Raw genomic sequence first — 11,687 nt, 5'->3', positions numbered from 1 at the left:
AGTTCTTCTGTTTATGTATCTACATTCGTGGGTGAATCTATTATTGTGGACCGCGTGTATCAGTCATGTTTAATTGTTATCAGCGATTTCGAGACCACAACTGATTTATTATTTCTCAATATGGTGAATTTCGATATTATTTTTGGCATGGACTGGTTGTCGCCCTATCATGCTATTCTGGATTGTTACGCCAAGACGGTGACGTTGGCTATGCCAGGTCTACTGCGGCTAGAGTGGAGAGGTACCTCGGACCATGTTCATAGCAGGGTTGTTTCATTTCTTAAAGCTCAACGAATGGTTAAGAAGGGGTGTGATGCATATCTGGCCTATGTGAGAGATGTTAGTATTGATACTCCTAATATAGAGTCAGTTCCTGTAATGATGGATTATCCTGATGTATTTCCAGCAGATCTTCCAGGTATGTCACCCGACAGGGATATTGACTTTGGCATTGATTTATTACCGGGTACTCAGCCCATTTCTATTCCACCATATTGTATGGCCCCAATAGAGTTGAAAGAATTAAAAGAATAGTTACAGGAGTTGCTTGATAAGGGTTTCATTCGTCCCAGTGTATCACCTTGGGGTGCTCCTATCTTATTTGTGAAAAAGAAGGATGGTTCTATGCGGATGTGTATTGATTACCGCCAGCTGAACAAGGCTACAGTGAAGAACAGGTATCCATTGCCACGTATTGATGATCTATTTGATCAGCTTCAGGGTGCCAAAGTTTTCTCTAAGATCAACTTATGTTTAGGCTATCATCAGTTGATGATTCAGGAGCCAGATATCCTGAAAACGGCTTTCAGGACTTGGTACAGTCATTACAAGTTCCTTGTGATGTCTTTTGGCTGACCAATGCCCCAGCAACATTTATGCACTTAATGAATAGTTTATTTCAGCCTATCTTGATTGTTTCATCATTGTGTTTATTGACGACACTCTGGTGTATTCCCGGAGTCGGGAAGATCATGAACAACACCTGAGGACTGTGCTTCAGACTTTGAGAGAAAAGAAGTTACATGCAAAATTTTCAAAGTGTGAATTCTAGCTTGACTCCGTGGGAGTTTTGGGTCATATAGTTTCGTGTGAGGAGATCAAGGTAGATTTAAAGAAAATTGAAGCAGTGCAGAGTTTGTCCAGACCGTCCTCAGCTACAGAAATTCGGAGTTTCCTTGGTTTGGCAGGGCATTATCGCCGATTTGTAAAGGGTTTCTCTTCTATTGCTCTATCTATGACCAAATTGACCCAGAAGGGTGCTCCGTTCAGGTGGACCGAAGAATGGGAGGAGAGCTTCCAAAATCTCAAGACAGCTTTGACTACAGCCCCAGTATTGGTATTACCTACAGGTTTAGGGGCTTATACTGTGTATTATGATGCATCGTGTATTGGTCTCGGCACAGTGTTGATGCAAGACGATAGGGTGATTTCCTACACATCCAGATAGTTAAAGGTGCATGAGAAGAATTATCCTATACACGACCTTGAGTTAGCAGCTATTGTTCATGCCTTTAAGATTTGGCGGCATTATTTGTACGGTGTCCATTGCGAGGTCTACACCGATCACCGAAGTCTACAGCATCTGTTTAAACAAATGGATCTTAATTTGCGGCAGCGGAGGTGGTTGAAGTTGCTTAAGGATTATGATATCACCATTCTCTATCATCCTGGGAAGGGCAATGTAGTGGCCGATGCCTTGAGTTGTAAGGCGGAGATTTTGGGCAACGTAGCATATCTACCGGTAGCAGAGAGGCCTTTAGCCTTGGATGTTCAGGCCTTAGCCAACCAGTTTGTCAGATTGGATGTTTCCGAGCCGAGTCGAGTTTTGTCTTGTGTGGTTTCTCAGTCTTCTCTTTATGATCGTATCAGGGAGCGTCAGTATGATGTCCTCCATTTGCTTGTCCTTAAGGATACAGTTTAGCACGGTGATGCCAAGAAAGTCACTATTAGAGATGACGGTGTACTATGGATGCAGGGCAGGCTTTGTGTACACAATGTGGATGGCTTGCGTGAGTTGATTCTATAGGAGACTCATAGTTCGCGGTACTCCATTCATCCGGGTGCTGCAAAGATGTATCAGGACTTGAGATAGCACTATTGGTGGAGGCAGATGAATAAAGACATAGTGGAGTATGTAGCTCGGTGTCTAAATTGTCAACGGGTGAAATATGAGCATCAACGACCGGGTGGATTGCTTCAGAAGTTAGAGATTCCAGAATGGAAATGGCATAGGATCACTATGGATTTCGTTGTTGTGCTCCCACGGACTCATAGGAAGTTCGATGCCGCTTGGGATGATTGTGGATAGATTGACCAAGTCATCTCATTTCATTCCTGTGATGACTACCTACTCTTCCGAGCAGTTGGCTCGAATCTATATTCGCAAGATTCTGTCAGACATCACGGCATACCAGTATATATCATCTTTGACCGGGGTACGCAGTTTACATCATGGTTTTGGAGGGCAGTACAACATGAGTTAGGTACTCGGATAGAGTTGAGTACATCATTTCACCCTCAAACGGACGGGCAGTCCGAATACACTATTTAGATATTGGAAGATATGCTTCGTGCGTGTGTGATAAATTTTGGGGGTGCTTGGGATCAGTTCTTACCACTTGCAGAGTTTTCTTGCAACAACAGTTATCAGTCAAGCATTCAGATGGCTCCGTATGAGGCCTTGTATGGTAGGCGGTGCCGGTCTCCAGTGGGTTGGTTCGAACCGGGTGAGGCTAGACTATTGGGTACAGACTTGGTTTAGGATGCCTTGGAAAAGGTTAAGTTGATTCAGGATCAGCTTCATACAGCCCAATATAGACAGAAGAGTTATGCGGATCGGAAGGTTCGTGATGTTGCATTCATGGTTTGTGAGCGGGTATTGCTCCGGGTTTCGCCTATGAAGGGTGTGATGAGGTTCGGGAAGAAGGGCAAGTTGAGCTCTAGGTATATCGGGCCTTTTGAGATTCTTGAAAGAGTTGGAGATGTGGCTTACATACTTGTACTACCACCTAGTCTCTCTGCAGTTCATTCGGAATTCCATGTTTTCATGCTTCGGAAATATCACGGCGATCTGTCTCATGTGTTAGACTTCAGTTCGGTTCAGTTGGACAAGGATCTATCTTATGTTGAGAAACTAGTGGCTATTTTAGATAGGCAGGTTTGAAAGCTGAGGTCAAAGAACATTGCTTCCGTGAAGGTTCAGTGGAGGGTCATCTGGTCGAGGAGGTGACTTGGGAGACCGAGCATGATATGCACAACTGTTATCCACACTTATTCACCAGCTCACGTACTTTTTCTAACTCCGTTCGAGGACGAACGTTTGTTTTAGAGGTGGAGAATGTGATGACCCAAAATGTCATCTTTAAATTTAATAATTAATTATGTGTTCTAAGACCTCGAAAAGCACTATCTATCATTCCTCGACTTGCGTGCACAGTCCATAAAATTTTTCGGAAAGTTCTTATGTGAAAAATGGATTAAAATGTGAATTAGAGCTTTAAAACTCAACTGAATTGACTTTGGTCAACATTTTGAGCAAACGGACTCAGATCAGTATTTTGACAATTCCGGTAGGTCCGTATCGTGATTTGGGACTTGAGCATATTCCCGGAATTTAATTCTGAGTTCCTTAACCTGAGATATGGAATTTTGATGAAAACTTAAAAGTTTAAGTTCAAATAGTGACCGGATGTCGAATTATGTGCAAACTACGTATGATGATTTTGGACTTAGGAGCGTGATCGGAATTTTATTTGGAAGTCCGTAGTGAAATTAGGTTTGAAATGGCTAAAATAGGAATTTAAGTTTGGAAGTTTGACCGGGGGAGTTGACTTTTTGATATCAAGGTCGGAATCTAGTTCTGAAAATTTTCACAGCTCAGTTATGTCATTTATGACTTGTGTGCAAAATTTGAGATCAATCGGACTTGATTTGATAGGTTTCGACATCGAATGTATAAATTGGAAATTCTTGAGTTTCATTAAGCTTGAATTGGGGTGTAATTTGTGATTTTAGCGTTGTTTGACTTGATTTGAGGTTTCAAATAAGCTCGTATGATGTTTTAGGACTTGTTGGTGTATTAGGTTGAGGTCCCGAGAGCCTCGGGTGAGTTTCGGATGGTTAACGGATCAAATGTGGGACTTAGTTGCTACAAAAGATGCTGCAATTTTTTTGCTGGAAATATTGTCAAAATCGGGCTGCTTGTCAAAATCAGGTTGCCTGTCAAAATCGGGCTCCTTGTCAAAATCGGACTCCCTGTCACAGTAGGACTCCCTGTCATAATCGGACTCCCTGTCAAAATCGGACTCCCTGACAAATCGAGCTCCCTGACAAATCGGGCTCCATGACAAATCGGGCTCCCTAGCAAATCGGGTTCCCTGACAAATCGGGTTCCCTGACAAATCGAGCTCCCTGACAAATCGGGCGCCCTAACAATCGGGATCCCTGACAAATCGGGCTCCCTGGAAAATCGGTCTCCCTAACATATGTGTAAGTTATAAAAATAAGGGACTTCGTCCCATTTGCCATTTTTGATGAATTGGAGCTTGAGGACAGACGATTGTGATATATTTTCAAGGAAAAACATTGGGGTAAGTGATTCTAACTTGGATTTGGTCAATATACACGAATATATCATTGTTTTCACCATTTAATTAGTGTTTTGAGATAGAAATTTATGAAAATTTTAGAAATCTCATAGAAATAAATTTTTGGGATTTCGGTATCGATCCGGAGTCGGATTTGAGTGAAACTGGTATGGTTGGACTCATAATTGAATGGGTTGTCGGAATTTTTGAGTTTTGCCTGATTCCGAGACATGGGCCCCACGAGCGATTTTTGAGCTAATTTCGGATTTTATTGGAAAATACAGTATTTTCTTATGAAATTGATTTCTATAATTTTTGTTGACTGTATCGAATTAATTATGACTAGATACGAGTCGATCGGAGTCGAAACATCGAGTAAAAAGCATAATACTCTGTTAAATTGGAGCAAGTCGAGGTAAGTGACTTGTCTAACCTTGTGTGGGAGAAATATTTCCTAGAATTGATATTGATGTGATTATTGAAATGTATTGAAAGTCGTGTATACGAGGTGACGAGTGTGTACACGTGCTAAATATGAAAGATTATATTTTTAAATTGTGTAGATCATTGTTGCGTATTTATTAAATTATTTTATCTTGTTTTATTCTTCATCATTGATCTAAGATATATACCTTAAATTTGTTTGACCGTTTCCTGCTAATTGTTATACCTGTTTAGTTGAAACTTGATTTCTTTTATTCTGTGCATTATTTGAAGGGTGATTTTTTTTAAATTAAACATTATTAATATGAAGTATTTGACATTCTAAATTTGATATTGAAGCAACGTAATAAAGATTTTTAGATATTATTTTCCTGAATTATTTATTCTTGAATATTTTGAATGATTTTTGTACTCATTGTGATGGAGACGTGAGCTCTTTATTATGAAAAAATATTATTGATGATTTATTTTGGCATGAGCCGTGAGCTCTTTATTGTGGAAAAATATTATTGTTGAATTATTTTGGCAAGATAAATTATTTGAGCACTTAAGGTGCAAATTATGATATATTGTGATATGGATATGCATGCGGTAGTATAAGGTCTGGATATTGAAACACATGCTGTACTCATGGCTAGTAGGAAAAACTACTAGAAGTCATGCGGTGTGATAAGGATGGCTAAAACGCGGGATGCTATTTCGGAAAAAAAAATATTTTCTTTAAAATAACTTGTGAAGGCTCCCGCGGTGAGAATAAGAAAATGAGATATTGTGAATTTATTTCTGATTTGGGACTACGAGGCGGTACCTCGGGAGTGCCCTTGTTGATATTGATTTATGGTCGTAGTTGCCTTGATTAGTTGTTGTGATTTTCTTAAAGTTGAAAGGAAACTCTGTTTTGTTTCTACGAGATATTATTTCACATTATTTTGAGTAATTAAATGGTGACATACTACTTGATTCATTTCCAATGTCATTTTATTTTACTATATTGTTAAATATTTTACCATGCCATTATTATATTCCAGTAGGGCCTCACCTGACCTCGTCACTACTCTACCGAGGTTAGGCTTGGCACTTACTGGGTACCGCTGTAGTGTACTCATACTATGCTTCTGCACAACTTTTTGTGCAGATCCAGGTACATCTTACCAGCCTAAACGTTAGTGAGTTACCCGCGCACGGAGATTTCGAGGTATATCTGTCAGCGTCCGCAGACTCCAGAGTCCAATTCTATCAATTTTATGTTGCTTCCTTATTTTTCTTTAGACCTTGATATATAGAGACATTGAGAATAAATTCTTAGAAGCTTGTGACTTATTTCTACCGGGTTTTGGAAGTTTAAATTGTTTGAATTGTAGCTTATTTATTTTAGATATTTATTATTATTCCGCATTGATAGGCTTACCTACTCTTAGAGACTAGGTGCCATCACGACATCCTACGGAGGAAATTTGGGATCATGACAGTTCAGGCTCGACCCTGTTGGAGATATGGCTTTGATTCTGCAGCTGCGCTATCGCCGCCTGTTGAGCCTGCAACATTTCGAAGATTAGCAAAGTGACGTTGATGGTCACCTGCGAGTTACCCGTGAACACTATTTTCGGGATCAGTTGGCAAATTGATGTTGATGGTCACCTGCGAGTTAGCATCGACCAGATCGGCAACTAGGACACTGTTGGGATCAGCAGGAGGCACCTTGTTACTGGGCACCAAATTATTATTTTTGCCGTGATGGCCAAACTCAGCGTCAACGTTCAAGTGAGCAGACTGAGAGTTTTATATTTTTGGGTTGACCTGAAATTAAGACTTCAAAGAACAAGCATAAAATAGGGTGTGTTATGAAGATTCGTATCAAATCACTACTATTATCCTTAGCCCCACGGTGGGCGCCAAACTGTTTACCCCAATATTGGGTAACACTTAAATTTGTACAAGATTTTAAGGATATGTGGTTTAATCCAACATGAACAATTAAGAATATCAAATAAATGAATTAGAAATGAAATAAATGTCAAACCAGTTGCAATATTATGGCCAAACCTGAATTTAGACTGACTAATGACCTTGTCCTCGATTGGACCCTCGTTTCAAGCCCAGTCGTGAATGAAGAACAGAACAAATGAGCAAAACTTTAACAATAGCTAAAAGGCAGAAAATAAACCGGTATTGCTTTGATTCGCGTGTGACAACATGTCAAATAAAAAGAAAAACCTAACTTTTATATAGTAGGAGAGTTTTAGTCCAAATAGAAGTCTAAAAAAAGTAAAAATCTTTCTTTTGTGGTAATTGTTGATCCGCAATCGACATCAAGCAAGATTCACACCGTGATATCCGGTTGAGGGCGAGTATCACAACCCTCTATCCTCCATGCACAACCGTTCATCTTGTCTCCCGAGGTCTATACCTTATACTTGGCCCGAGGTGCATTGCTTTACCACATCCGATGACGCTTACATCGTTTGCTCCCTCTGGGCCTCGATATGAAGGGTCTCAGACCTCGATTACTACCTCGTGGACCCATGTTCTCCCTTTGTTTCCTCGTCGGGAAATCGGGGTAGACTTTTACCCCCGATTTTAACCATACACATGTGTACTACGGCTTGATTGGATTTTTGAGTAATATTAGTTATGTTCTAAATGTTGGAGTATTATTTTTTTTCAGTAATATAAATAGATAGATATATCAGATTATATTTTTTTCATACTATACCATCTTTACTAACATATAATCTACGTGCTTTTTGTTAATTTGAACTAATTTATGGATAGATTATCTTTTTGGATTGTACTCAGAAGTAAGCAAATATGCATTAATTTGAATTAATCTATGGACATATTATCCTTTTGGATTGTACTCACAAGTCAGAAGTAAGCAAATATGCATTAACATAAAATCTTCTGTAGATTCTGGTAATCGTACTCAAAAAAGTTACATTAATTTAAAAGACTTCTACGAACTCTGTTATATACCATTTTACTCATACTACCAAGGTAATTACAAGTGCTCCAAACTTCATCTCTCATATATACATCTAGTGAATCAAGTAAGTTTACCATTTGTTGCTTTTATGTTTGTATTAATATACAGTTAGCTCGTTTAGTATATTTTTTCTTGTGTTAATTAATTTATTTTTTTGAATATTAGCTTGTTGTACATACATATATATGTTGACATTAATACCTGTAAAAATAAAATCTTGAATTCAGGCGATGGTGATGAATCAAAAAGTTAAGCGACAAACTTTGTTGGTTCTATATTTTCTTCTTCTGAGTTATAATGGGGTTCAAGGAGAAACAAAGAGGTATTCGGAACTAGAGGACTTGGAATTGGAAAAGCAACTTAAACTTCTGAACAAGCTAGCCTACATTTTGGTTGAAAATCATTGTAGTTCTAATTAGTCTCTCGAGTGATAATTGTATTTTTGTTCTAGGAAAGACAATTGGTATTCAGAATCCATGGTTTGGATTCGTCCAAATTTGTACCACATAGGGCCCATTAATGGACGAAGTACTCCATAACAAATCTTTTTTTATTTTTAATGCTCGAACCTAAATTAATCTTTGGCTAAGGATGGAGGGATATCAACATCCCAGCATACCTCTTTGGTGGTGAGCAAATCATCCATCTTTGACCACGAAGATTTAAAAACATCAAACTAAACTTTCTTAGATAGACTTTTTTTGTTCCTTTTTGAAAATATATGTTGTATTAAAAATAAATAACCTTCTATATCACAGTACTTTTATGTGTTTATATTAATTTCGTCATTTTAATAAAGCCAGAACATTTAGTTTGATAAAAGTCTTCTTTGGTTGTTGAAACTCAAATTAAATATGGATAAAATGATAAATTATGAGATTGGTTGTTATTCTAGTTTTTATGTATTCAAAAGTTACAAATCGGATAGCAAGATACACAATCAGTATATTAGAGATTATTTATTTTATGATTTTTTTGGCACGCAGACTACATATGGGGATTTATACGATTGTGTGAATTTTTACAAGCAACCTGCATTTGATCATCCATTGCTGCAGAATCATAATTTTCATCATGAGGCATGATGAAACCTACTTTACATAAGTTAAAGCAGAATTCAGGTACCTCTACAACTAGTGGGTTATCAACAATATGGCTAAACGGTGAAGGTTGTCCTGTTGGAACAGTTCCTATTAAAAGGATTGACAAAGAAGATCTTATTAGACAAAGACATATTCCACCACCAGAAGATATAACATTTGATGTCCAATTGGCTGTTGTAAGATAATTTTATACTAATTAATAGCTTTAGCTTGAATAATTCACGTTCAAACAATATAATCTTTATAGATATAACAGTATAAAAGTTCATCAAACTAAGTAAGACTTACAAAAATGTCATGCATTAAGAGATTAAATATGTTTACTTCTCAAGTATCGCCACTAATCTCATATATATCTATATATTTACCTGCTTGTTCACAGGCTAACAATAGCAAAAAGAAAATACAAATCTTCGCAAGGATACAAGGTATACATGTGGAAGAATAGAGTTGATATGTAGAATTTCTTTTGTTTCTTTTTTTAGCTAAGCTTACTTGATACTCTCAAGAAGTGCATATTTTATCATATATTTATAATAATGACAATATTTCAAAATCTTAAAAAATAATTTAAGAATAAGTAGTTAATGATAAGGGTAATATATGAAAAATAATTTATTTTTCTATTGATTTTCTAAATGAAAAAATACAATTAAAATATATTTTTAATATAGTGAAAAAATATAAAAGAGAAAATATATAAATATATATCTTTTTTGGATTTAATATTTATGAAAATAGTTAAACATAGCAATGGAGTCAATTCGGTTTGTGGCTCTTTACAAACTTGTGTTTAGTTTTATGATCCTACCTCTTTTTTTTTTTTACACACGGTAGATTTACTTTTACACGTAAGAGATATGTATTTTACATATAAAAGATCTAAAAGTTAATTTTCTCAATTTTAAATTATAAAGGGGAATGATGTACAAATAGCACATTAGTAGTGTGAGTGGCTTTTCTTTGTCCGCTTGCCTTCACTTGTCTTAGAGTAGGCACAAATTAAGTCTTACTCAAGCTTTCTTTTAATTTTTCACTTTTTCCTTGTCCCCTCATTGTTTGTTGTAAAATATATATTAAGATTTCAAGCAAATATGAACATGCTAAATTTGGATGCACTTAATTTTACCATGAATTAATTATTATATTTAGGTTGCAATAGCTCGAACTCAAAATGATCCAAATAATAAGTTTGGGGGAGCAACAATGGCAGCTAGTTTATGGAATCCTCACGTTGAAGGGTAGCAACATAGTGCATGTCGATTGAAAATTCAAAAAGGGTCGGATATTGTACAAGTTGGATGGAGAGTAAGTTCAATACTTATACAATAAAATTAATTATTTTTTTTTCGATTTGACATCATTATTTCTTTTTAAGTTATTTATTCTTTTGAGTAGGTTAGGGTTAGGAGAATAAAGGAAAAGACGATGTGATAAGTTTTGAATATATACTATACTCTAGATGCAAGTTTAAATTGTTATCAGTAAGCTTCCACTCAATTATCATGATAATTTTACTTCGTGCTCTAGGTGGATCCAACACTTTACAGGGATACTAAAACTAGGCTCTTTATATATTTTCAGGTAAGTTAAATATCTAAATATACTCCTATGATTTTATTATCAAGTACATAAAATTTGGTTTATCTATGTACCTTAATTTTCATAACTTATGTAAGAGAAATTTTTATAAATAGGCTGGTAATATACATTGCTTCAATATACTATGCCCTGGCTTTGTATTGGTGAATACTAAGATACCTATTGATAAGGTATACGATACTATTTCACAAATTGGAGAAGATTCATGGGAGGACACCTTGTCCATCGATCGGGTACACTTTATGTTTCTTTTATTAAGTTTCCATAAAATCTTTTAGTGTATATACAGAAAACTACTAACCTAGACACTTGTTATTAAAAATAAAAGGATTTAGTCAGCGGGAATTGGTGGCTCTTGCTTGAAGAGAACTATACCCAAATTGGATTTTGGCCTCAAAGAATCTTTACTGATTTAAAAAGTTTTGCTACAAATGTTGAGTGGGGAGGAGTAGTATATAGTTCATCAAGTGTACCTGGACCCCCAATGGGCTCCCGACTTTTTCCTATTGGAAACAAAGGTCATGAAACTTATTGTAGAAAGATTACAGTTATAAATGATAAAGGTGAGACCATTGATGAAGATAAAACTACCGCATATGCAGACAATCCTAATTTATACAAGGTCGTTGATATACCTCATTGGCAAGCTGTAAAGCGTCAACATTTTGTACTCTATGGGGGACCTGGTGAGAATAGACAAGTCTAGATCTTCTAGTCTTATATATTTATGAAGTATGCTTTAGCTAGTTGTACTAGAAATCAAAGCCCGTGAAATGCACATGTCCGATATTTGATTAAACAATTCAGTTCATGTAGACAACAACCTTCAAATTTATTGTATGGATAAGCAGTAAGGTGTGATCATTTATATCCAATACTTGTTTATATTTTGCAGTTTTTTTTAATTTGCAAAAATTAATCTAAAAAATGAATATGTGAAATTCAAACCATAATTTTTGATGTAAAATG

The 11,687-nt window shown here is 36.5% G+C and overlaps 1 protein-coding gene across 1 annotated transcript; it reads left to right on the top strand.

Annotated features, from left to right (window-relative positions):
* The first annotated feature begins 294 nt into the window (after nt 1-294).
* LOC138907794 (protein neprosin-like) lies at nt 295-11,424 on the top strand. Its single transcript, XM_070198408.1, has 5 exons — nt 295-418; nt 9,201-9,292; nt 10,647-10,700; nt 10,814-10,888; nt 11,047-11,424. Exons 1-5 carry the CDS (start codon nt 295-297, stop codon nt 11,422-11,424), a joined length of 723 nt encoding a protein of 240 aa, XP_070054509.1.
* Nucleotides 11,425-11,687: the final 263 nt, after the last annotated feature.

This window comes from Nicotiana tomentosiformis, chromosome 3 (assembly GCF_000390325.3).
Source record: "Nicotiana tomentosiformis chromosome 3, ASM39032v3, whole genome shotgun sequence".
NCBI classification, from domain to species: domain Eukaryota; kingdom Viridiplantae; phylum Streptophyta; class Magnoliopsida; order Solanales; family Solanaceae; genus Nicotiana; species Nicotiana tomentosiformis.
This window is presented reverse-complemented; position numbering and strand designations above follow the sequence as displayed.

Coding starts and splice junctions, on each gene's coding strand:
- LOC138907794 (XM_070198408.1), top strand. CDS start 295: ATGGTTAAGAAGGGGTGTGATGCATATCTGGCCTATGTGAGAGATGTT. Junction 10,701..10,813: donor GGCTCTTTATATATTTTCAG/GTAAGTTAAATA, acceptor TTTTATAAATAG/GCTGGTAATATACATTGCTT. Junction 10,889..11,046: donor CTAAGATACCTATTGATAAG/GTATACGATACT, acceptor TAAAAATAAAAG/GATTTAGTCAGCGGGAATTG.